At 44.4% G+C, this 27,267-nt stretch overlaps 1 protein-coding gene across 14 annotated transcripts in view; it reads right to left on the bottom strand.

The window, feature by feature from the left end:
- Positions 1 to 4,612: 4,612 nt before the first annotated feature.
- EZH2 (enhancer of zeste 2 polycomb repressive complex 2 subunit) overlaps positions 4,613 to 27,267 on the bottom strand; it is a 59,026-nt gene continuing 36,371 nt past the window's right edge. For 8 of the 14 annotated variants that reach the window (XM_057730795.1, XM_057730797.1, XM_057730805.1 and 5 more), the window contains 16 exons: positions 24,748 to 24,868; positions 23,829 to 23,969; positions 22,812 to 22,914; positions 22,083 to 22,261; positions 15,032 to 15,123; positions 13,429 to 13,669; positions 12,630 to 12,799; positions 11,979 to 12,073; positions 11,009 to 11,049; positions 10,465 to 10,590; positions 9,559 to 9,737; positions 7,653 to 7,748; positions 6,968 to 7,049; positions 6,046 to 6,126; positions 5,838 to 5,922; positions 4,613 to 4,934 (listed from right to left, as the gene is read on the bottom strand). In XM_057730795.1, the coding sequence (XP_057586778.1) occupies positions 4,874 to 4,934; positions 5,838 to 5,922; positions 6,046 to 6,126; positions 6,968 to 7,049; positions 7,653 to 7,748; positions 9,559 to 9,737; positions 10,465 to 10,590; positions 11,009 to 11,049; positions 11,979 to 12,073; positions 12,630 to 12,799; positions 13,429 to 13,669; positions 15,032 to 15,123; positions 22,083 to 22,261; positions 22,812 to 22,914; positions 23,829 to 23,969; positions 24,748 to 24,868 (1,893 nt within the window). In that variant the 3' untranslated portion in view covers positions 4,613 to 4,873. The remainder of the gene's footprint in view (positions 4,935 to 5,837; positions 5,923 to 6,045; positions 6,127 to 6,967; positions 7,050 to 7,652; positions 7,749 to 9,558; positions 9,738 to 10,464; positions 10,591 to 11,008; positions 11,050 to 11,978; positions 12,074 to 12,629; positions 12,800 to 13,428; positions 13,670 to 15,031; positions 15,124 to 22,082; positions 22,262 to 22,811; positions 22,915 to 23,828; positions 23,970 to 24,747; positions 24,869 to 27,267) is intronic. The other 6 variants (XM_057730796.1, XM_057730798.1, XM_057730806.1 and 3 more) reach the window with 3 other exon arrangements.

The following is a 27,267-nucleotide window of genomic DNA, read 5'->3' as shown; positions in this document are numbered from 1 at the left end:
GACGGGTGTTCCCGGTGTCTTCCTGACGCCCGGAGGGCTGCCCTTCTGGCACTGACGTTTTTAAGCTCTTACCGTCTCAAGCCCTTGGTCATCTTTTTCTCCTCGAGCGTTGGCGCTCAGTCCCGTGACTTCCTCCAGCGACTGTCCGGGAGCCTCAGCACCTCCCGGGGCTTCTCTTCGGACGCCGGTGAGGCCGGACGGGGTCATCCGGACACCTCCCGCGGGAAGAGTGGCCCCTGTTCCCGGCGCTGGTCACAAGTGTGGCTTGGGGACCATGTCCGCCACCGCCAGCGCCTCCCTCCTGCTTCTGACCAGTTCAAAGAACAGCCACTCCTCATCGGTGGTCCTGGGGTTGGCGCTGCACCTCTGTCACTCACTTGCAGCCTGCGCGTGGTCGCTTCCCTCCCCGAGGACAGAAGGAGCGGGAGGTGGGAGCAGAGGCCCCGGGCAGGCCCGGGCTCGGGGGCTTCACGGTCCCCATAAACCACCCGCGACTCCTGAGACGTGAGACGTGGACATGCTCGTCAACACCTGTTGGGTCCTTGCCTGCACTGAGGCCAGCTTCGCAGAGTGGGGCCAGAGGAAGACGCCAAAGCTAAGTCCTTAAAGTTTCCTGGCACGGAACAGGTTAGTTTTTAAAACTTAAACAGTAAACAGGTTATTAAAAGGAGTAGTAATAGACGAAGCACTTGTATAATGGGTTTCCACTCCTTTTTTTTGTTTTTTTTTTTTCCCCAATACATCTTTTTCAAACCATCTTATGAGATTCCTGGTGTATGGACCAGGCACAGAACAGCGCCACCACCCGGGGGACCCTCCCTTCCTTAAAGTGCCCCGGGGCTCCGAGGATGACCTGGAAACTGCCCGCGAGTCCTGGCTGGGACCGCAGCTCTGCTTTTCCTCACAGCCGTCCGTCGCTTGCATTCCAGCATGAAGTGCCTTTGGTCAGACCTAGGACATCTGTGAGCAGAGGTGGACTGGTGGTAGGTCATCTGGTGGGTCCCCCCCATCCTCAGATTTGGTCCCTTTACCTGCCCCCCTCATACTTGATAAATGTCCTGTTTAATTTTAATGGGTGTGGAATGAAAAGCAACCCCAGACTTCGTGCCTCTATTCCCCAAACCATATCCCAGCCTAACACGGGTGGCAGGGCCTCCAAATACAAGACTCTAGCTCCCTGGCGCCCCAATTAGCTGCCTTTTTCAGAATAACTCTAATAGTAAGTAGTCTTCCGAATCTGCTTAGGGACAAATGCCCAGGTCTTCTGAAAGCCGTCGGGTGCACAGGCTCTACGGGAAGTCCACGCCCTGTGGGAGGGGTGGTGGACGGCTGCTCTGGCAGAACCCGCAGGAGTTGGTGGGTTGAAGGAAAACCGTGTCCCGGGCTATTACTAGTACCGCAGCCTGGGGGAAACCTTTCCTCTCCCCGGGAGGGGAGCAGGCAGGGTGGGACCCCACTGCCAGGAGCCTCTCCTTCCTGGGCTGGGCTCTCCTGGGTCAAACCTCACGTCTGCATAGACGCTCCCTGCCAGCAGGTTACCCGTCAGTGCCTGGGTGAGAAGCAGCCAGGGACACCAGAACAGGAGACAGGACCAAGAGGCACCTGAATTTGAAATATTTTTAGTGGACTGAGCATTTTAAGATGGGCTACCTATTTGTTGAGGTATCTTAATTTTCCTATGAAGTTAAGATTTTACCACACCCAGATGAAAAATCCAACATGCTGACCCATTTGAACTGAATCCCCTTCTAATGAAGACAGTTTTTGTTTTTTAAAGGAATGGCGGTCACCCGTCTGTCTGGGTGATTTGATTTTATACACACGAATCTTGTCTCTCGGGTGGCAGCGCAAACAATGACTTATAATAGGTGAATGTGGATGGTTTTTTAAAACCTCTTCATGGAGGTGCGGTTCACATATAAAAACTGCGGATTTGGTGTATTGCATCATTTCTAATACAAGGTGCTACACACACCCCTCACTGGGACTGTTTGTGGCAGAGGCTGGAGGAACAAGCATTTATTTGAGCTTATTCCAGTAGGAGTCCAAAGCGTATAAAACTTCCAGCAAAACGCTTAGCTTCTTTCAAAGTGTCCACATTTGAACCCTTTCTTGACAACACATTTATAAATCTAAATCACATGACTTGTTAGTTGCCTCTTGGCGGGGACGGGGCAGGGGCAGTTGAACATCGAGGGCAGAGGTGGACATCAGGACTTTGAGTTATGACTGGTTACAGTGAAGGCTGGAGGTTGAATGATTCAGACAACATCAAAAAATAATTAGCAGGACTTCCCTGGTGGTCCAGTGTTAGGACTGCACGCTTCCACTGCAGGGGGCGCGGGTTCAATCCCAGGCCTGGGAACTAAGATCCCGTATGCCACACAGTGCAGCCAGGAAAAAAAAAAAAAAAAAAGATTAGGAAGCAGTTTTGAGGTAAATAATTATAATGTTTTTAACCCCTCCCCACCCCCCAGGCTGTGTTGGATCTTAGTTGCAGCACGTGGGATCTTTCGTTGCAGTGCCACGAGCTCTTTACTGTGGCACGTGGACTTCTCTCTAGTTGGGGTGTGTGGGTTTCCTTGTTGTGGCGTACAGGCTCTCTGGTGGCACACAGGCTCAGTAGTTGTGCTGTGGGCTTAGTTGCACCGTGGCATGTGGGATCTTAGTTCCCAGACCAGGGATGGAACCTGTGTCCCTTGCATTGCAGGACGGATTTCTTACCACTGGACCAGCAGGGAAGTCCCTATAATTTTTATAAATTACAAAATATTGATTGGAGAGAATTTTGACATGCAAAGCAATGTTATCATGGCGCCTTAAAAGTTGCTGAGGCAGTTGGTCTGAGGTGCTGCCTGTATGTGGACATCAGGACTGTGGTCAGACATGTGGGTCTCCATGACCATCGGGGGGGAAAGCTTGGGGACCACAGACAGCGACCCCCTGGGCAGCCTGTTGTCAGGCTCTTTATCATCCGTGAACAGCATGTGATGTTCCTAAACTGTGGAAACTATTTGGAACGTATCTGTATCCTGTTGTGATAACTTGTTCCACTCATCATACTTAGTTCTCTATTTTCCCTGGTAGGGAACGAACCACCAGGCTTACCCACATACAGAGCCATTATCACCTCGGTGGGGAAGTGAGGGGAAAGAGGAAAAAAGCATACACTTAAACTTAGCTTTTGCCCGAATTTTCTTTGTTAACTGGGTAAATACCTTGTGTCAAGCTCTGTCCTTTTCCCCCCATTACAGATAAACGGAGCTCTAAAGCGGCCTGGACTTGAGCATGCTCTTAATCACCTGAGATGCAGCCGTGGCTGCGTGTCAAGTATTTTTGGTCAGAATCTCAGTGTCCCATGAGGTCAGCGGAGGGACACTGCACGTCGGGGTACGAAAGCCTGCGGCGCACGAGGCACACACACCAGCTGCGGCTTACGGGGCCGCCATCCCTCCATCCAGCTGCTGTCTTTTTGCTGCACTGGCGTCTCTGGTGCATGAAACGGGCAGAGCCTTCCTGGACTCAAGGACCCAGCGCAGCTGTCTGGCGACATGTTGGGAGCTGCAAACAGCAGAAACGCTGTGGCTGGGATGGACCTCTGCGTCAGCAGATATTATGGGGGTGAGTCTCCCCTGAGGCATCCTGAACAGGGAATAAACAGGCTCCACTCGGGTTGTGACTGGGGTGACCCTCCATGAGCCAGTCAGCGGCAGGCAGCGGAGCGCAGGGTACCGCTTTGAGGGGTGGGGTGGGTGGTGGTGCTGGGGCCGTGGAGATGAGACACCTCAGCAGGGTGGAAAAGAAGACAAGGGCGACATATGAGACGAGCACCCAAGGCCGGTCTTTTCCTGCCAAAGCTGAGCGAAGGGGCAAGTGAACTGTAGTCCAGGACTCAGGAGGCCACGGCTTGGGCATCGATGCCGTGGAAACCAGTCTTGTCGGTTTTTGTGTAATTGCAAAGGGAGGTGAGTTTTAACTGAGCTTCCCATTAAGTATCACCACATTATAAATCAATGAAAATGTACCAAACTCTAGAAAAGGCAGCTACACCCCCAGACAGCTGTTCTGGGCTCTCCCACCGTAACAACATCCCTGTCCCACTGCCGCCTGGCCCGGGGAGCAGTAGCTGCTTCCCGGTGCCTTAAGAGGGCATTCTTACTCCTCCTTCAAGGAGCCATGAGGTATCCTCGTCCTGTTTCTGGAGGGCTGTACCTAAACTAATGGAGTTTAGAGCTAGATAGGGTCTCAGAAGCGTCCTCGTCCAATCGTTTGTCATTTCACGTGGAGAATGAGGCTTAGAGGGTAAATAACTGCAGGCTGCCCAGCGGCTGCGGCCGGGACAGGCCCCACCCTGGTCTCAGATGCCAGTAGTGAGTCACGTATGGGTACCATGCCCTCGCTTGATTATAACGTGTATTATACAATATGTTTACATGTATATTTAATATGTAGGTATAGATATACTTGCATTTAGTATTAATTTACCTAATAGGCAACATTAGTGAAGTCAAGATTCATAGGATGGCTAGTGAAAACCCAAAGGAGTTGCACGTTTTTCCCATTTTCTAAAAATCAGCTGGGGGAGCTGTGTGACAGAAGACAACGACAAGGAGAAGTTCAAGTATTCTTTATTCAAAGTTGAAAAATGTACCACACTGCATTATTGCAAAAATTCACTGGTACAAAACACTTTGCAGCTGGTGAGAAGGCAATAAAAAGTTGATTTTTAAACTCATTACTATAAATTATTCTTACAGTACTTTGCAGATTCAGAATTTCAAACTGCATTTTTTTTCTAAGTCGCCCACAGTACTCGAGGTTCCTGAAGCTAAGGCAGCTGTTCCGAGAGGAGGAGGGAAGGAGGTAGCAGACGTCAAGGGATTTCCATTTCTCTTTCGATGCCCACGTACTTCAGGGCGTCAGCCTGGCTGTATCTGCAACAGCATGAAACAGGTGAGCGCCCTGCAGCCCGGGTGACAGCCAGCTCAACCAAGTCTGCTTAGCTTAGCATGGTGCACTCACGTCTACGAGGAAACGCGCACACGCATCCCATGACACAGCTGCGTCACCAGGAACATGCCAGTGCAAAGTGGCCGCGCTCTGAACTGGACAGAACTGGTAGGCCAGCCCTGTGCCCCTGAAAGCAACCACCTGGGAAGGCAGGCCCGCAGCGTGGCATTTAGGCCTAACACAGGGAAGGCACGGGAACTGCCATCTGGCCAGACCCTGACTTGGGCCCCTAGTAAACAGGGCCTGGGAGCAGCCAGAGCCGGTGACCTCCCACCCAAGCCCTGGGTAGATCTCGCCTTCAGCTGTGCTGCAGATTTTGCCCTTGAAAGTGGCTCCACACGGGCCCTAGTTTAAGACAGCTCGCACTCAAAAAACAGCTTCTGGGTGGGACATACAATGAGCCATAGGATTTGTTTAACTAGACAGTCCTCTGACTGCATTTAAATAAATATCACAGAGGTGTCCATCTCTCCCCCAGAGCTTGACAGTGTAACCTGCCGGCCGGACGCCCAGCAGCAGAGCCACCCCGGGGTCTGTGCTCAGCACGCTGATGGGCGGCATGGCTCCTCCCGCAGAAAGGCCCCTACAGGTAAAGCTGCAGCTGCGTGCATTCTGTAACGATTTTCAAGCATTCCTTGTATAATGGAAACACGACTAACCAAACAGTGGTCCCTAACTGCCACCACTGCCCCCGACACATGATGACCGGAAGTCAGTTCCTCCAACCACAGAAGCCCCGGCCTGGAGCTGGAAGCCGGCCTCTGTCCACAGCTCAGATTCCAGGGAGGATAAGCCCTTGTTGACTCTAGACATGCACTGTTACCAACCTGTAATCGAAAAACAGCTCTTCGCCAGTCTGGATGGCTCTCTTAGCAAAAATCCCTATCCTGTGGTCGCCGTTAACCATCATCACTGCAGAGAGAGACCGTGGTCAGTGACGTGGGCCCAGGAGGGGAGCGGATGGTTCAAGTGACGAGTGTCCGTCCAGAACCATGCGAGTCAACCTGCAGTACCTCCACCTCCGGGAGCACCTACCTTTTGCATAGCAGTTTGGATTTACTGAGTGATTTGCAAAACGAATTTTGTTACCCTTGCGGGTTGCATCCACCACAAAATCTAAAGAGAAAAAATAAGCACAATCCAGTATACAACTTCAGCTATAGATCAATAAACACAAAGTTGTTGTGATTCTGGAAATACAACTGGTTGTCGTTCTTAAGGGTTTGCCTTCAAAAGCAAATATCATTCAACCAGTTTCGCTCGGTGTGAAGTGACACCTGGAAGAAGATGCTGCTCCAGGTAAACATTCTTCAGAAACTCAAGGTCGTTATAGCAGCTATAAATATATATTACTGCACAAAATGGCAAAAAAATGAAATCTGACAATTCTTCCCAACATCAAGAATCAGCATCTTCGTATGTTAAATTATATTAGTTTTTTTCAATATACTGCTTGTGGAGCACATTCATAAAGAACCCACCGTCCTGGTTTCAGCCGAGAGGCACCCTGAGAAGTGGGGGTGTGAGGAGCACGCACCCAGCGTTTCCCACCCGGATCACGTCTGCACACGCAGCGCCCTTGGCCTCACGGTGCTGAGGGCCCCCAGGATGCCGTGGAGACGGCCTCACACGGCGGTGCTCCACGCCCTTCCCAGGCCAGAGGCTCTGACTGGAGGAGGTGGGCCCAGCCCAGTGGTACCCGCGGCGAGAGGGCCCAGGGCCCGGGCAGCGAAGGCTCCCTTGCCCACGGGACTCGCAACCTCCCACCCCCCGGCCCCCAAGTGACACTCATCCACCCTGGGTGGCTTTGCAGCAAACAGCCCATTCCTAAGCCCAGGCCGGGGCTCCTTCCAAACGCTGTTGACACCGGGGGCCCCTAACATCATTTCTGATGCTTCAGCCACAGGAAGGGCCCCCAAGTGCAACCCCGGAATGAAATGCAAATTCATCAACATACCGTTGTTCAAGTTGAACAGAAAGCTGCACATGTATTTATCGTATACTTTCCCTCTTCTGTCTGCTTCATCTTGAGAAATAATCTAAAAGAAAGACACAGGATGAGGTGGTTTTGGATCAGGTGAGCCTGGTAGGAGAACACACACCAGCTCATCAGGAACGTTGGGGACACTCAACAAAGGTTCACTGTGGCCAATTTCTCTCTTTGTCAAAGAACAGTGATGTTTTAAGGACTGACTTAGAAATACTTACACACCTAAAGTAACTATGCATGGAGAAAGTGATTAACAAAAGTCTTTTACTTACAAAATACAAACTGGCAGGGTTAATCCCACAATGCAGCCAGCCCCAGGGTTTTCCTAACTTAGAACTAAAGCACCATTTCTAGGTCCTTATCAACTAGGCTGTGGACTAAGTGGGACAAACTCCTCATTGTAAAGCTCTCGTTCTGACCCTCCTCCCCGGGTGATAAAACCTAAACGTCACAAGGACTGAAGCCGTGTAGCTTCCAAGCAAACCAAACCCACAAGTCCGAGCTGCAAAGGCATTTTCAATTCATTTCTAATCAAACCCAATGGACTTGCCCAATGAAAATCAGTCCAAAGCCAAGTGATTAGAGATGACACCATGTGAACACACATGACAGTGGCCGTGCCACCATGAGTAACTGGGGGGCTCCGCCTTACCTCTCCACAGTATTCCGAGATGAATTCATTTTTCTGTACAGGATCTTTGATGAAAATCCCCCAGCCTGCCACATCAGACGGTGCCAGCAGTAAATGCTAGAGAGTAACAGACACAATCATGTAATCAAGGGAGAGGGGCGATGGACAGATCAGACCAGGGGAGGGACCAGGGGAACTCGACCGCAGGTGGGGAAGGGCTCAGCTCCCCCATGTTACCAAAGGGGCTGACGAAGTGCAAAAAACCATGTTTTGGGTTTTTGTAAATCAAGTACGGAGCATAAGTGTCCTCTGTTTCACAGAAAAACAACACTGCCTGCACTGATGGCTGGTTGACTTCACGCGCAGCCAGTCCCACAGGGACGCCTGCTCCCCCCCTCTCTGTGTCCCCTGCACCTCCCCGAGGGGACCTCTATCACTGGCTCTGCCAGGCCCGCTCCTGGCTCTTCACCAGCTTTTATTCCTCCCAAAGCGCTGCCCTTCCTTCCAGGGAACTTTCCTTGTGGGCAGGTCCTTCCACAGCCCTTCCTCACAAAAACACAAAAAACCACCACGAGGGGGGAGCACGATCCCGTGGGCAGCCTTTTGTCCTTAGCTGATGCCAAGATGACAGATCACCGTTGTCAGTTCTATAACTTTTCATCACGGCTCTAGGCTTTCATTCCCAGTATCCTGTGACCTTGAAAAAGACTCCCTGATCCCCAAGTTCCTGATCTGTGCTTGTTCTGACCCAGCCCTCCACCCATCTGTCAGGGGAAGGAACCAAGTTTTCTTCCCCACCAGCTAAATACTGTGAAGCAATGAAACTCAGTTGGTAAAAAGCATCTACATAGTTTTGTTTCAGAAGGTAAAAGATGTCTAGAAAGACATGTTGGCATTAGTTCTGAGCTGAGGGAGGGGTTTATCATACAATGGAGAGCATGGGGGTCGGGGAGAAATGAGAGTTCTCAGGGCTGATCTCTGGGAAACCTTGCCAGCATCACTGTGATGTGGAGGGCCCAGAGTAAAACTATCTGAACTCCTGACAACATCACAGCCAAAAATAAGTAAAGCCACTGCCATAAACAATTTCCAGTAGAGTAGGACCGACAGTGCGACCTCAGTTACATGACACACTAGTTCAAGACCCTAAGAGATGAACATGCCACACACACGTGGGGTGGCACTCACAGCACGGGGTCTGGGGCCAGAATGCCTGGCTCCGAGTTCCTGCTCCTTTCCTGACAAGTCTTAGAACTTTGGGTTTAATGGTTATTCCAACTAGGAATAATTAGGAAGTTCAGAAGACTAATGAGTTAATACACAAAGCACTCAGACCAGGACCTGCTCTATATTAAATAATAAATGTCCGCTATTATTATAAAAATGATTAATTGAAGAACACCATCATCTACCCTAAAAACTAAGATGCTGAGCTTCCCCCCTACGTGCTGTTGGGTTTTTTTGCTCAATAATAAACTCCCTGGTTGCAACAATTAGTCACCTCCATACAATTCCCAGGCTTCAGTTATGTAATTCCTGGGTGTGTTATTTTCAAGGTTATTACAGAAACAGGGACTAAGTCTGCAGAAACTACTGTGGGAAGTTACACCTTTACTCTGTGCAAAAAGGAATCCTGAACACTTTGATAAGAATGGGTCTCTCTATTCTGATAGTACCACTACTGATTTGCTTTAAGGAGACTACTTGTTCTGTTAACTTAAAAAAAAATTCCAGAAAATACCTCTTATTCATTAACAGCTGCTTCTCAGAAATTACTGGTTCATCCCATACCAAACTAAAGTATTCTATAGAAAAATCAACCCTTGCTGCACCATTCAATAATCACTTTTTTGCCCCAGCTACATGGCCTAAGACTATCCCGGCACTGACCACTTTGAAAAGCCCACCAACCATGTTCATGCCCTACCTTCTTGGAGCCCCGCTGAATGCTACAGTTCTTGCAGGACACATTTTTACTGTCCCAGTGGTCAGCAGCTCCACAAGTAAGACAGAGGTCGGGGTCACACTCGCGGACAGCCAGGTAACACGGGCACTGCTTGGTGTTGCACTGGGCTTTGCAGCGGCATCCGGGAAAGCGGTTCTGACCTTCAGAGAGATGTTCTTGGTCAATCAAAAACCCTGCCTGACCGGTGCAGCTCAAGTTGGGCGCTAAGCCCCCGATGAACTCACAGAATCCTCACAACAACCTTATCCCATCGTACACACGAGGAAAGGGAAGTAACAGGAAAGCTAGAGCTGTCCGTACTGAAAAAGATCACCAAGTTCCCGTTTCGCCATTTTTGGGCACGTGTATTTACAGGTCTTTGATTTATAAGATAGGTGTGAATATCCATGGTTCTCAACCATTCTGATAGAGTTGTAGGTACTTCCTTGGTATCCAAGCTTCAGTGCAGTTTCATTAAATAACTAGAGTCATTATACCCTGACGCTACATTCCTTTATTCTGAAGACAACCCACGTAACTCCTGACAATTTCTGGTGTCCAAAAACTATTTGGGTAGCTCTTTCTAGATTCCCCTTCCATTCTGTGCCAACTTTACTACGATTTCATTAAGTGAAATGGTCAAAGGGGAAAAAGCTCCTCTAATCCACGTTCGCCTGGGCCTGCCCACATACCGGCCTCAGCCAGGGGCTGGCTGGACGCAGGCCCGGGGCCACGCCTGGGCTCCACACATGCTCGTGGTGTGCGTGAACGTCCCGAAGAACGACAGGAGCTGCCGCGTCCTTGTGCTAATCGAGGGTACGGTTTTCAACGGCTGACCCACAGCCTGTGTAATTCTCACGCAATTACCTCCAGACAACAAATACTTACACTCTGAACTACATTGACAAAACTTTTCACAAAAATTTTGTGCTATCACACAAGGGCATGAGCTGTCACAAGGCTGCCGTGGGTGGTCACAGGGTTGATAGTTGTAAACATGGTTGGAGGAGCCGTCTGCACAAAGACAACAGCACCACATCAATCCAGAGAGCAGTGAGGTGGTCACACACACCCAACAAGCACACCTTCTCCCCGTGACCTTCTGAGCTCAGCGGGTTGTCCTTGCCGTGTCCACAACGCTACACACACTCCTGTTTGCAAGATGACAGCAGAAATCACCCTCCACCTGCCAAGAGCTTCGGGAACCCCGGGGACTGTCACACACACCTCAGTCAGATTCCCAGTCGTTCTCCTCTAACCGACTGGAAATTTATCAACAGATGGTCTCCATGTAATGCCCTTCGTGCATTAAACTTTAGTGCACAAAAGTCAGTTATATCAGAATATCCCAACCTCTAATCCAATTAGTATTCTAGGATACACGAGAAGTAGACACTGAGTTAATAAGAAGGCTGAACGTAAAGATACGGACCCTTCTTCAGCTGTATCTTTCTGCAGTGTGCAGCCCACAACCTGCAAAACACAAAGAAATACAACATCATCCTCGTGGCCCTCGGGCGTACAGTCCCGTGTCAGCTTAAAGGAGTCAGCCTGGGCCCTGAATACAGCAGGCCTCCAGATGCAGGGAACTATGAGAAAGGAGCCGCACGCCGCCCGGCTTACACCTGGCGCAGGCGTGGAGCCACCTGGGGACAGCTCGATGGCTGCGGCCTCAGGACAGCCAGCCTGACCATGGTGGCAGGTTTACTCTAGTGTGGATGACACCAGTACAGCATACGTGCTCTAATTTCTGGAATCTTTAACCATTTCAGCTGAGCTATGTAGTCAGAAATAATCCAAGCAAAAAATGCAGAAGCATCTACTAAAGCCTAAATTAAGTTGAACATGTAGACAATTTTTGAAGCGTAATCTAAATGTCCCCTTACCCAACACCCAGCTATGTTTCTCTCTTTAAAAAAAAAAAAAAAAAAAAAAAAAGGTGGGGGTGGGAGCTTAGAACGAATAACCCATCCAGGACTTTCTGCCTCTACACGTACATCCAGTCAGCCTGACACCTTCACTGTTCCCCCACCTCCACCCCCCAGCACGCGCTCACCCAGGCTCACATCAGGGTGGGTGTGGAAAAGTCAGGCTCCTAGAGTGAAAATCAGCTCAGAGCTCACAGCCTCCCAAGATGTGCACACATGCCAAGTAAGGGTTTATGCAGTCTTTGCTGCAGAAGCTACTCAACAGTTCTTCATAACCAAGATGTAGCACAGTAACCATAACTTTCATGACTCGACACACCAAATCTACTGACACCTGCTGTGCTCTTACAGAAAAATGCCAGCAAATGCCCTTGGAAACAAGACTCCACAGGTCTACAGGCCACGTAAGCTTCTCTCCTTGTCGAGGGACCAGCGCCGGCACACAGCGGCCTTGCCGTCCCTCAGCAGACTCACCGGTGTTTCCTCTTCTTCTTCCTGGGCGGCGTGTCCACGTCCTCGGCGGGGGCCGGTGCTATGACACTGGATTCTTTGACTCGAAACTCGTACACCTGACAAGGGGCACGGTCACAGGGCCGTGAGGACCATCTAGGTAAGCAAACCAATCTCCTACTCAATCCCACCAGAAACTATTTGTCTGTCCTGTGACAGTGCTGTGATTACACTCTTATCAGGAGGCATGAGGCTAAATCTAAATTCTCTGCGCTTTTTAAAACCCATTGCCAGAATTCCCTGGCGGTCCAGTGGTTGGGACTCCACGCTTCCACCGCAAGGTACACAGGTTTGATCCCTGGCTGGGGAACTAAGACCCCACATGCTGCACGGCAGGGCCAAAAAACAAACGAATAATTAAAATAAAATAAAATAAAATAAAATAAAATAAAATAAAATAAAATAAAATAAAATAAAACCCATCGCCACCTAACCTGAAACATCTAGAGTTGAAAGAATAATTTCCTTTCAGTTCCATGTCAGTGAAAAAAAACTTTTTATCCGTCTTTTAGATGAACAGGAGCTTAATAACCAGGAATGTCCCTACGTTTGGACACTGACCACACAGTTCTCCATCTGAAGCTCTCTGGCAGTATTTTCATCAGCCACACTTACCTGTCGACATGTTTTGGTCCCGATCAACCTGGCGATGGCACAGAAATTGTCATAGTACGTGCCGATGAGGACCCTGAACATGGAGGCCTCCGCGCCGCTCCACTCCACGTTCTCGGGGGGCTCGGTGTTGGGCTTCATCTTTATTGGTGTTTGACACCGAGAATTCGCTTCTATGAAACCGAAGGTAAGCATTGGTCAAGAAATGGCAATTGGAGAATGCAAGAAACAAATGGCAGTTAGAGAACTGTATGAAGAAGTAAAGCTCGGTGTGCTTAAGATAACAGGAAGTGAATCATTCGTGAGAGTAAACTAAGGCTAGAAACTATCATGAGAGCAGTCTCCCTTTAACTCAGCCTTCTAAAATGAAAGCAAATGGGGTTACACTGCTGTTATTCGTGGTATAATCCCAGGGCTGAAAAGACAACCAGTAACACATTCGTTGGTAGTCTGCATCGTCTCTCCTAACAAAACTACCCACAGAGCATCGAGAATATTCAACTGAGTGACAGCCTCGCATCATGCCCTGTTCTACGAGAGCTGGAGAAAAGGGAAATGACCCAGAGAGTGACAATAAACTGGGCCATCAACCTGCAAGCAGCCCGGACAGATCAGCACAGGGCAAGGGCTGGCCCCGGGGCAGAGGACGGCAGTGAGAGTCTGCACACAGCTCCGCTCCTGGATCTCTCACTGTGTTGACAACTAGCCAACTAAGAAACGTACCCGGGACCTTACACACCCTGAACCGGCACAGCGCGGAGCCCTCCAGCAGCAGTAAGACCTGCGACCAGACGCGACTCACCGGAGGAACTGGAGGTCTCGTCCTTCTTCTCCTCCTCTTCCTTGTCGTTGTTCTCCCCGCCGGTCTCGGTCCCCGCCTCCCTGTCGCTGTCCGTGTCCTTCGACTCCAGCACGTTGATGGTGGGGGTGCTGGGCCTGCTGCTGTTGTTGGGGAGCCGTCCTCTCCTGCGGCCTCCAGGGCGTTTCGGGGGGGTCTTCACCCGCTCAGCGGTGAGGGCAGCAGCGAACTCCTTTGCTCCCTCCTACAAAGCGAAAAGTGCAGACATCAAGGTAAAGTTCTACAACTCATTCTGATGGGGAGGAAAAAACGGATTGCATAAGCATGTTAGTCAAATTTATCACAATATCTGATTTTCACAATCGCATGTCTAAATACAGCTGTTTTCTATCTGCTTTTGAGGGTCTGAAGATTTGAGGAAGATAAATATGGCTTCTGTACAGTGCTAGAACAGTACAAAATCAGGCAAGACAGTTCTACAGTAACTGAGTATGAGTTAAAATACAAAATATACTTCAGGCAACATAATCTTTTTAAAAGTGAATTTTAGGAGGACTCATACACTGAAGGTGCATCTAAAGTCAGACTTTCCTATTTCAGGGTTTAAAGCTAACATGTCCCTTTCTATGGCAGTATTTAAAAGTACACAAGGAGAACACAGAACATGTACACGTGCTCGACTCTGTCGCTTTCTGCTTTACTAGTTAAACATCCCACTTTTTTTCCCGGGAGGGATGCACGGCCCCAGGAGGACATGAAAGGAACCCGAGGAACAAGGCGGTGAGGGTTACAGTCTGTGTTACCAGGGGCAATGATCCAGGCTCGGAAAGTGTACAACAACGGTGAGAGCACGTGTTGCAGAGAGACCACAGACACATTTTAGATGAGCCAAATAAAACCCTGCCTTGTGAAGAATATGATAAAACAGTGCTCAAGAATTCCATTTTTAGTGGCAATAGAAGGGAGAAGTTTGAGAGCAGCCAACAGTTTTATACTTCATTCTACAAACACCAAATTGCTTAAAAATAGGATACCTTCTGCAGGTGCCATTCAATGCATCTTCTGTCCAAAATCCAACAGGCAATACATACCCATTAGTTCCTAGTAGGAGGGGCTTGGTTCAAAGAGGGGAAATGGTAAAAATAAGATAGTACCCGTAAAAACAACTTTTCTACCTCCTATTTTCCTAAACCCTTACCTTTTCTCCATCATTTAAAAAAAAACCAACACATACAGAACCTCTCTGGGACCTACATATAATACACCTCAACTACAGTGGGTCTACAACTCAAAGAAGGGCTATGGTTCTGAGCAAGGCTCGGGAACTACTGCACTTCTGGGGCTTCAGAGGGTTCTCTGTGTGGAGGTGCAGGAGTCCTGACCCTAAAGACCTCCACACGCTGCTGAAGAGGCGGACACAGGTAAAGGGAGGGAGGGGCTGGAACGCACATACGCGCTGCCAAGGAACACAGCTGAGAAGTCTCTGCTGTCCTACGGCCAATAGAAGTATGGGAACGACAAGGTTACCGCTGACTTCACAGACCTCACCAAAGTTCAAAATTAAGACTTCTCCAATTCCCTCTGGAGCCCCGCTGCACACGCTTACCAAGTGCTGGTAGCACTGGGGGCCACAGGGCTTGTTGTCCAGAGCCGTCTCCGTGTTCTTCCGCTTGTAAGTGTTGGGTGTCGCATGGAAAGCTGCAAGATAAACATAAAATATCCAAACGTAAGTAACATCACTTTCACATATAAACATAACATTACTTTTTCATTTCTCCACTTCCAAAGGAAAAAGCCAATTACTACATGACACTTCTGCTAATAAGGTTTACATTATGGAACGTCAAGCTCTTGTTGAATTCTCACAATGTATTCTCCTCAGGTCTCCCCCAGAACACCTGAGCTCTAATTATAAACATTTACTTCAGTCTTTAAGGTCTCCATAGAAACAACTGATGTATCCTCTACATAGAAATCAGATTTCCTCTTTTTACCAAAAGAATTCTGACATCTACAATTGATCGATTTCCAAAGAAAGGTCAGCAATCAGCTTGTCAAATGGGGGAGAAGAGTGGGACGCCACTTGTTAAAAATCAGTTTTCAAAGATAGTGAGGGCAGCCTCGGAATACTACAAGTCCATTTCTTTGACTCACACAGAATTCAAGAACCCAGGGGGAGGCTGCAGAGTGAGCACCCTTTCTGCAGGGAAATACAATGGTCAGATAAAACAGGTTTTAGAAAGATAAAGTGTTTGAAACTTAAGATTCCCAAATAATATAACAGAAAGATTCCAACTACAGCACACTGGTATACTAACAAAGTATGAAAGCACAGCAGTGAGAACTTCAGACAGCTTGGGGAAGTTTGCTTCCAGTGTACAAAGGCAAATACTAGAAACGCTCTGTCTAGAATTACACAAGATGAAAATTAATGTGGATAAAAACAAGTGATAGATTCATGAAATATACCATTTTAAAAATATTTGTAAAAAGCCATACTTCTACCCGTAGCACTTAAATGGGAAATAAAGACAGACTGATGAGGGAAGAAAAAGAAAAAAGAACAAAGTCATGTTTTTAAAGTAGAAAATTTCAAGGCTCAGATTCTGTTTCAAGTATGTGGGTTGGTTTTTCCCAGAATAAGAGCCTGATACCATAGGACTGATTTAGCACTGGATTACATTTTGCACAGGTGAGGACCCCTGAAATACAAACAATGAGCACATACAAGGTTAAGGTCACAGAGGCGGAAGCAGTTACATCAACCCAAAATCAAGATCGTCATGAGCCAGAGGCACATACTGATTGACATGTTTTTGGTGAAACTTGTTTCTAGTTTGGATGTCTCCTCTAGCACATATTTAGAGATTGATATTTTTGCCCCACTTCACTGAATAAGACACATGTATCTGTACACACACATGTACACAAATGAGGACAGCAGCTTCTGCTGGTCTTGAGACAGAAGATGCCACTAAGTCAGGACTAGGTGACAGCACCCTCATTATAAGCCACAATTATACAGTCTCCAAGGTAAGAACAGACTTAGGCCATTAAAGGAAAAACCAGCATGCTAATAATCAAAGTATGTTTAAGGTTTTAAAGTACCATGCTTCATTTCACATCACATTTAGCCAAAGAAATAGAACTATTCTTAATACTAGATTTCCTTCAGCAGAATTTCAAACTTCAATTCTTTAGGAAAACTAAGTATATAAAGAATTCCCTCTTCTAGAGGTGTCTTGACTTAGACTTAGTTTTAGACTTCCAGAATACTGAAGAACATAATCTTTTCAAATAGGCATCTTAAAATACTAGAATTTGAAGTAAGTTATTAAAATACATTTCAAACTAAGTACAGTATGGGGTATATAAAATTCCCTGATCAGGAAAATTATCAAATGGAAAATTAAAGCAAGATACTTCAAAATTTTACAAAAAGAAGAGAACATGGATATTGAGGGCTTTTTTTTTTTCTAATTTCAAAAGCAACTTATAAAATCTTGGTGAAAAACCTTATCTAAAGGTTTTTAAGCAAAGGTAAAAGACTTATAAATTATAATATACAATTCTAGCTATGCTCTAGGCCTGTATTCGAGATAATAAAGTCCCTCTAATAGGAAAGATCCATGATCAGATAACGGCTTCTGGCTCAGGTGAACTGCCATCAAAACATCTTCCTTAGAGATGAAACCGGGAGACGCCCCAACATCTAATAATAAGCAAGGCCCAATGTCCGTGAGGCTGCCTGCACAGAAATAATGAAAGCAGCTAACATCCAGATAGGCCTCTTTCACACTGAAGTTTTTAAAAATCTCCCTTATACAATGAGTTAGAGGAAATATAAAACATTCCCTCAAATTCCTTTAAAAAAATTAGTAATAACACCAAATATCAGAACCTAAAAGAGAAGCTGAAACAGTGCTCTAGAGATGACTTACTGTGTCAAATACATACATCCCAAAAAAGAGGAGGATGAAAATAGCACAAACATCAGACTCACAAACAGAAAACCAGTAGAAACTAATGCAGTAGCTGATTCTCTGAGGGAAAAACACACAAACAGATTTTCTAAATAAAATATATAAACCACTTCTTAATCTCATTAAGAAAAAAAGAATGAAATACAAAAAAATAATCACAGAAATAAAAGAAATTAAAAGAATTATTAGAACAAGCAGGTCAACTTTATACAAATAAATTTCAAAACCTGGATGAATGCCCAGCAGCAAATGAATGGATAAAGAAGATGTGGCATATAAATACAATGGAATATTACTCAGCTATAAAAAGGAATGAGATGGAGCTATATGTAATGAGGTGGATAGACCTAGAGTCTGTCATACAGAGAGAAGTAGGCCAAAAAGAGAAAGAAAAACATTGTATGCTAACTCATATATACGGAATCTAAAAAGGGTAGTGATGAACTCAGTGACAAGACAAGAACAAGGACGCAGATGCAGAGCATGGACTGGAGAACTCGAGGTTTGCGGGGGCAGGGGGTGAAGGGGAAGCTGAGACGAAGTGAGAGAGTACCATAGACACATATATACTACCAACTGTAAAATAGATAGCCAGTGGGAAGTTGCTGTATAAAAACGGAGTTCAACTTGAGGATGGATGATGCCTTAGAGGACTAGGACAGGGAGGGTGGGGGGGGAGTCAAGGGAGGGAGGGAATACGGGGATATGTGTATAAAAACAGATGACTGAAATTGGTGTACCTCAAAAAAATAAAAAATAAAAATAATAAAACAATAAAATAAAAAAAAATAAAAATAAAAAAACCTGGATGAAGTAGGTTATTTTCCGAAACTGATCCAGGAGCAGTAGGAAATGTATCTCTAGCACCACTGTTATTTAACATGGCACTGAAGATACAGTTAGACAGGAGAAAGTAAGGTTACAAAGATTGGAAAGACAAAACCATTCATTACTGTAGATAGTTTATAGCTGGAAAACTCAAGAATCTACTGAGAAACTATTACAAACAGCTCAGTAAAGTAGCAGGGTGTGAAATATGTTACAAGGGGAAAAGTACACTCTTACCAAAGAATGTACAAGAGCTAAGGGAAGAAAAGCTGAAAGGTTATTAAATGGCAAAAGGAGACAGTCAGTTAGATATACCCTTATTTTAAATTGTCAATTTCCCCTTAGGTAATTTATAAATTAATGAGATTTCAATAAATATACCACCTAGATTTTTTTTAATTAGACAAACTGATTCTAAAAGTTATACAGAAAAACAAGAATGGCCAGGAGATCTCTGAATAAAGGCCCCTGGACAGTCGGACTCAAGGAACGGAACCCAAAGACCAGAAACAGACCCCAGCACCTGTGGTGACAGGGACAGAGGCAGCGGCTCAGGGCAGCCCCCGAGGCACTTGGCGATAGATGGTGTGAAAACAGTAAGCCCTGAAGATGGGGGGGGGACGGATTGGATCAAAAATTCTAACAGAAGAAATTCCAAATGAATCAAAGGGTTAATGTTTGAAAACAAAACAGAACAAAGCAAAACAAAAACAAAAAAACCCCAAAGCATAAGACGTACTAGAAAAAAAGTGAGACACCCTTTAAAACCTTGGAGTAGGGAAAGCCAAGTGATAAATTCAACTACCTTAACTTTGCTATGGGATTTTTACCAAACAACAAACTGGAAAAAAACACTGCAACTCATCTCAAAAAAACTAATTTCCTGACTATACAAAGAGCTTCAAGACATCAAAAAGACCAACAAAGCCAAAAGAATAAAAATAGTTCAGGGAAAATAAAATACAAATCTCTTAATCATACAGGAAGAAAAAGTGCAAATTAAATTATGCTAAAAAACACTTTACTGGTTCCATCAATAAAATCACTTGTTGCTAACACAGCCTGCTGGCTGGGCTCCGGCGAAGCAGGTGCTGTCACTGTGCTGGTAGCTCTTAAGTTGGCAGACCCCCCCATGGCAGTGTCTACACAGCGTGGACCAGGTTTCCCTGCCCTGTGGGAAAGGACGTGCAGGTCCAGCATGCCAGGCTGTGCACTGTGGCGCCACTGCTGTCAACACTGACCGTCAGGGGATGGGCTCGGTAAGTTACAGGGCCTCCTACAGCAGGAGACCATGCAGCTGTCCAGACAGCAGTTATCTCTACAAGTCCAACAGGGAAAAGGCTGAACAGGACAGCACCATCTGAATAAGGTGGTTGGAAAAAGAAGAATGAATCTGTGTTTGCCAGAGGAACCACAGAAAGACACAGAAGTGGCTTACCTGTGGGGAGTGAGGATGGGGACGGGGGGTGGGGGACTTAACTGGACACCTTTTAATGCCTTTTTGAAATGTAAGTCGTGAATGATGATTTATTTAAAAAATAACAATAGCTAAACACAAGCCAAGTGCTAGTTTAAGTATTTTGCACAAAGTAATAAATTTAATCCTCACCGCAGCTTATATTATTCCCATTATACAGACAAGGAACAAAAAGCATAAAGTGCTATATATATTTAAGAGGTATGTTTAATAATTTACTTAATGACTTCTTTTACCTAAGAAAAATATATAGTGCGTGATATTTTGTCAAGGTCAGTGTAAAGCAATGAAACGCCTGTAGAATTGGTTGGGGCTACGTTATGAAGAGCCTGGATCTAGTGGAACAAGAGGGAAGGGTGGGCGCAGAGTGCTGGACCCATGGCCCCACGCGCTGCAGTGTGCAGCCCACCCGTCAGTCCCAGAGAAGCCAGCTTCGTGAAGGGAGGCACCTTCCTCCTCCTCTCCCCAGCCTGAATAATGAGACGATGAGCAGCTTCAAGGTTCATCCACATTACTCAAAGTGGAATAGCACAACAAAATAACTCTTGTAATGATGTTTAAAAGTAGTGTCCTCCTGCCTTGGCTCATCTGTACAACAAAAAGGCCCATCAGGTGCTCCACCTACAAACACCACCTCCACCTACAAACACCACCTCCACGTACAAACACCACCTCCACGTACAAACACCACCTCCACAAACAAACACCACCTCCACGTACAAACACCACCTCCACGTACAAACACCACCTCCACGTACAAACACCACCTCCACGTACAAACACCACCTCCACCTACAAACACCACCTCCACCTACAAACACCACCTCCACCTACAAACACCACCTCCACCTACAAACAACACCTCCACCTATAACACCTACACCTATAAACAACACACTGGAGGCACCATTTCACTGACTCCAAGAAGAGCTCCCACCAACTTTTTCGCTGTAGTGATATCTGAATGCAATTTACAGTATTCTTAAAGGACATTATTTTATAAAATGAGCATGTGTACCAAGGGGAATTAGATGCAATTCAAGACAGCTACTTCACCAAAAGGAAGGGGATATCTGTATGTGTACAGCTGGTTCATTGTGTTGTGCAGCGGAGACTAACACAACATCGTAAGCAACCCTACTCCAATAAAAATTAATTAAAAGAAAAAGAAGACGACTACTTCAAGGGCTGTGTGAAGACAACACTGCCAAGCCCAAGGAAGGTATCTGATAACCCTACAATGGCTGGGGTAACAAATGGCTGGCTTAAAGACTGTTAACACTACCAAGTCATCGGTTTAAACCAGATTAGGAGCATGGATGACAACAGCAAGGTTACGGGAGATACTATGACAATCAGTAACTTTGAAAGTCTGCTTCAAGTTTTTCTAATTTAAGATAACTAAACCACTAATACACACACACACACAAGATCATTTCCAGACCAAGATACATGACCACACAAATTATGTGCAGTAGCAAATATAAGTAGATAAAGCAAAAACTCAAAATGAGGCAAGATACAGCTGCTCAGGCAGGCTAATCAACATTAAGAAGGACCAGTGGATAATGAGGGAAAACATGTAAAAAGGTGGCACAGGATTCCAAAGGATGACCCACTTTGCACCAGGGACAAGGTGTTGTGCCACAGTGGCCACACCACAATCCAACACGGAAAAGGCTAACCTATGTTAAGTACACTCTGCTTAGGAACCAGGAGGTATGAAACGTATTTTCAAAATACATGCCCCAAAAGTAGCTGGTACTTCTTAAGCTGTACTTAAATAAGTTCCAGTTACCTGGAAATTTTACTAAAAAACCTCATTCCGCGCAATGTCGGAAAAATAAAGTAATATCTGTTCCATACTTAAATTTAATTAAGAACATTTAACTGTATTCAAATCCAGGTGTTTTTAAAAGCAACTTATTCAGAGGACCACCCCTGCCCTGACCCCCCCCCAAAAAAACAAACAAACCCGATTTAACACTAAAGAGACAAGAATATATATATAAACACCTTTTTAGCCAATTTCTCATTCAACAGAAGTATTCATCAGCAGTGTCGCTCTGGCCCATCAGCTCGTTCATAGTAAGTTTTACTATAAAACAACTGTTCAGTTAGCATTTATGGAAAAATCAGTGATCTGTATTCCAAGTTAGTGGGAGACGGCAGTCCCAGCTTAACATGTGCAAAAGACTTCAGAGCAACCCTCAAGCAACAAATTAACAAATAACCATGCTCTGATCCTAACATATTTTTCAGTCGTAACTGCAAGATTAAATGACAAATTCTAGAGGTAATAAATGACAACACTTTCCAAGCTGCTTTAACACATAATTCCACAACAAAGATAGAAACTGAAAACGTACAATAACTGCACTTACGATGTAGGAAGCAGTCATATTTAAAACATCGCCTACAGAAAAGCGTATGAAACGAGTGCAAGCTCTGCTCCCTCTGAACAGACTTGGCGTTTGGTCCGTCTATGTTGGGGGTACATTCGGGGGGAAGTGCGCCCGGGAGCTGCTGCTCAGTGAGTTCTTTGTACCTAACATTAACCAAGAAAAATGGAAGTAAAGGTGAAACAAGAATTACATTTTTGAAAATAAAGTTTCTACAAGATTTCTGTGTATTATTTTTGATGTTTACCTTGCCTAAAACACACAAGAAAAGGTCTAGCCTACGACAGTCTTTATTAAGATGAAGAGCCAATTAAATATTATGCACGGTATATCAAGAAACAAATTCACTGATGTGATTCAGATCTGTCATGAAAAACGTTACTATATTCATTAAAATGAAACATCAACTGCACTAAAATTTCCACAGGTATCCAGAGAGATTTCCTCTTACACGCACTTCTATAAATTGTGTGTGCGTGCACGCACATGTGTTCACGCACATGCATACCTATTCCATGTACAATAAACATAGTACAGGGTACTAGGCACACACACACATCAGGTCGAGTATCTTGCAGACACTGTGAACACACGAAGCGGGGAGCTCATCGGCTACATTAGCTCCATTACTAACAAACCGAAATGATGAGTTACATACCATGCCAGGCAAAATCACTGCAAAAGAGCAAATCTTACTTTTCCTTTAGCTCTTCTGCTGTGCCCTTATCCGGAAACATTGAGGAAATAGCTTCAAAAATTTTATCAGAAGGAAATTTCCGAGGTGGGCGGCTTTCTTTATCTAAACAGAGAAACGTAAGAGGAAAAAAGAAAGTGAACAAGTCTGTCAGTCTTTCATGTCCTCTACACCTAACAAAGCGGATTTTCCAAGAAATCACCAACTCTGTGTTTCACTTACTTCCAGCATATTTTACAAGTATCTGGAATACTGGTAGGTCAGACAAAATTCAAAATCAAATACACAAAGTTTCAAGTGCACTGGGAGGCAGAAAGCCAAGGCTCTGGCCCCAGCTCAGCCACTACCTGATGCTGTGACCTTGTCTGGTTGCTGATCCACCTGGTGTTTCCTCATCTGCAAAATGAGGAACTAGATGATCACTAAGGTACCTGTTATAAAAACTGTACACTTCTTTGAAATTGCAATTTTTCCCCAAATTCTTCTCTGCTGTCTTAATAATGAGCTTTATCAAGTCTCCACCAACTGCCAGCTCCAGGTTGGGACCCTCTAATTTTCTGGTAAACCGTAACTAGTTGTAGGGGTTCAAACATATGCTCTAGGGTCAGTTAGAGCTGGTTCCCAACACAGCATTTTCTGGGTTGTTTCTTCCCAATACTGTGATGTTAAGTTACTTCACTTCACTAAACCCATCTCCTCAACTATGAAGTGGATCCGATGATGAGTCCACCCTATGGGATATCACAAGCAATGAATGCCTGTCCGCATATAAAGTGATACACAGTGATGAGCGCACCGCCTGCACACAGTCCATGATTAGTACGTCATACACGTTACATAGATGGTTATGATGACTGCCCAGGGCAACCCAAAAAACACATTCTTTCGCTAGCCAAGGTAAATAAAGACGCACAAGTGCAGAAGGAAATGTCACAAATAATATTCTAATTTTGATCATGCTACCACCGATGTGATATTTAACAAAAGAAAAAAGACCTGCACACTCGTAACAGACATACCTTCTCGGCTCTCCTCTAGATCTTTCTGCTTTTCTTCTCTTCCATCGGGATCATCTCCATCCTCATCATCGTCCTCATCATTGTACTGACCAAGGGCATTCACCAACTCCACAAAAATTTCATCATTTATAAACCCACATTCTGAAATCCACCAAGTCAAATATCAGAAATACACAAAAGTTCACGTACGCTTTTTCTAATTTGTAAGCAGCAGCTGGAGCCTATCAGTCAGACTATAACACTATTATTAAAATGTGGGGAGGAAAGATCATTTTCAGGACTGGCCTGAGGCAAAGTTAGAAGTAGAACTTATCCTCGACATCTGTCATTTTCACAAGTTTCCAGTGCCAGCTACCACAGCCTGATTCTCTAGAAACTAACTATGGCCTTCGCCTCCATCAAAACAGTGTATTTGCCAGACCGTTGCTGTCCACTTGCGATGGGAACAGATGAGGAGGTTACACATTACCCTCCTGCCAGGAACTTTAACAGGGCCTCCAGTTAAATCACCGAAGCCGTGATTCTAATGACAGGATTTCAGGTCCTGCGGTTGCCTAGGGGGGAAGGTTTCTTTGAACATAGGGCCTTTTGGAGCCCATGTCACATAAGCAGAAGCTCTATTCCTAACTGATTTTATTGCTAAAGAATCTTAAAATCTACATAAACTCAAATAATTCTATTTACTTTACATGTTATTAACATTATAGTTTGTTATAACCAACTATGCACAATTTTCAAGTGGCAAACATGACCCTTCAATTTAAAAATAGGGAAAACACTGAAAATTTTAGGCTTGTGAGCCCAGGCCAGTCCAGCAATTTTAATATAAAAAAATCTTTTCCATACCTATGTTTAAAAAAAAAAAATCAAAATATCAATTCTCTGGCCCCTTTTCCAAGAGAATAAACACACAGCTCACCTCTGTCCCCATGTACTTTTCCATCATAATTTTTTATTAGTTCTTCAATGAAAGTCCCATCCTGGTCTAAAACTTCATCCCCCATGTAAGGAATGTTATGTAAAACAGTTTCATCTTCCACCTAAAAGTTTAAAAAAAAAAGAATTTGAAAGCGGGCTTATCCTAAGTATCAAAGTTTTTTTAAAGCGTAAATGTAATATAACTGAACTACAACAATATTTTTTCATAAGATGTCTGTACCCAGTTCTCCAGATCTAAAATAACAGAGAAAATTCTTAAAAGCCACAAAGAAGTAAAAGACCCTTCTCATCAATAAGCGTATCTGAGAAAACTAACTGTTCACAGGAAAAAAAATTTAACAAAAAATACTATTACCTAATCTGTCATCAATCATTAAAACTTACCATTATTTTATGTACCTCTAAGAAAGGAAAAAATTCTGCAAATTACAATATGACTCACCATCAACTTTAAGATATATTCCTATTTCAGATGTTTAAAAGTGTCTTAGGATTGATGAAATATGGTTTATCAAAACCAACCATATATAACCATAACCCCAAAAAAGGAAAAAAAAAACAAAACACCTAATGTAAGTAAGGATTCACAAACTTCACTTGATGACCTAATTATTAAGAGACATTCAACATAATAAAATTCTAGGCATATAAAATATTGATGGTTCATTAAAGTTCATGTCAAAAGATTTACTCTTATTCATAAAGTAGAATTGTTATTCTACGATAACAAACTATTTCAATACTAAGATGAACAAGACACATATCAAAACTGATAGTGCTAATAAAGGTGACAGATGAGTTTATGTCAAGGTTTGGAAGACAACAGGGAAGCAAGAGCCAATCAAAGAAAAGTTCAGAGAGAACAGAGTACTTAAGAAACAAGGGACAGGAAGCTGACATTCATGGGGGAAGAGAATTTTCAATAAAAAATTTAAAAGATAGTAATAATAAAGGCACAAAATTTATGAAGTCCAGATCTAAATAGAGAGACTAATTTAAAACAAGGATAGGTCTAAGTCTTAAGAGGCCTCTGAACAAGGTATTGGTTAGAAACAGAATTTTAGAAAGATAATTCTGATAAACAAAGTGGACTGGCTGTGACTGACAGGAGGACCTGGCGACTGTGTAAAGTGTGAGGTGCTATCACTTCTCGGCCTTTGGGCCAAGCTCAAATGTAAAGTGTGGGGTGCCTCAGGCTGGCCCATGATCAACAGGGAGGCATATGCTGGGAAAAGGCCAGGGCATACACAAGGAGTTGTCAGGAAACAGGAAGAAAAGGGCAATTTTCAAGTAACTCCTACATCACAAATTTAGGACAAACAAGGAAAAGGGAAACTGGGAGAAAAGAGCATATGGGGTATAAAATGCAAATGTAGATGTTAATGTATTGCTCCATTCAGATTCAGGCTTATATACAACTAATGAGTCTAGTTGCCATCACACCTCACCTGCACTAATCCCATTTAAACTGGAAGAGCTAATTATTCTGGACACAAGCCAAAATTAAATGACAATTGGCTGTTTTGTCTTCCTAATTATATCCATATAACCTTTGCACCTCAAACACACCCTTGCCATAATACAGACAGCTTGCCTAATCTGGCTTTCGTCACCAGCAAAACCCAGGGACGATTCATAGTGTTGACTGACAACTTTGGAGGGGGAGATAAATTAGGAGTTTGGGATTAACATATACACCTTACTATATAAAAAATAAACAAAAAGGACCTACTGTAGAGCACAGGGAACTATATTCAGTATCTTGTAATAACCTATAATGGAAAAGAATCCTAAACAATCACTTTGCTGTACACCTGAAACTAGCACAACAGTATAAACTGACTATACTTCAATATTTTAAATTGGTTTAAAAAAAAGAAATAAAATTTATTGACAACGTTAAACATATGCTTTCAGAATTTCAGTCTGTGACTATATGAGCCCTCCCAGAAGCTCTTGCAAACATGATCCTTGAGGATCATGTTTGAACAAAATGTTTTTGAATAAAGCCTTAAGTGCACAGAATTACACAACGGCAAAAAAGAATTTGAAATTTGCCTTTAAGCCTCTGTTGTAAAATTTTTAAGAAAAAGTTACTGAAGACATTAGAAACATCTATTTATTTAAAAATCTAGCAGGCAATTCTCTAAAGTAGTCTCAACAAGTACTTCCATCAACATTTTAACAGCCCTATTATTTTATATACCAAGTAATAAAACTATGTATTTTTAATTTAACAACACAAGTCAAGAATGCACACTCAAATTTCTCTTTTGTTCCATCCTCCTTCATCCTACTTCCATAAAGAATTAAATACTAGCATTTCATTACAAAAGCTATTGTGCCAGTGTTATCTGTGGAAAAATGCTTAACTTTGCCCTGAGAATAGTTCACAGTGTGCATTATCATTTAATAACATGCTGCCTAAAATTGTTTTAAATAATAAGTTCTCAATTAACAAAACCTCGAAGTCAGACTGAGATTACAGGATACTGACGAA

Source organism: Hippopotamus amphibius, chromosome 4 (assembly GCF_030028045.1).
Source record: "Hippopotamus amphibius kiboko isolate mHipAmp2 chromosome 4, mHipAmp2.hap2, whole genome shotgun sequence".
NCBI classification, from domain to species: Eukaryota; Metazoa; Chordata; class Mammalia; order Artiodactyla; family Hippopotamidae; genus Hippopotamus; species Hippopotamus amphibius.
Note: the sequence above shows the minus strand (reverse complement) of the source record. Positions and strands in the feature narration are given on the sequence as shown.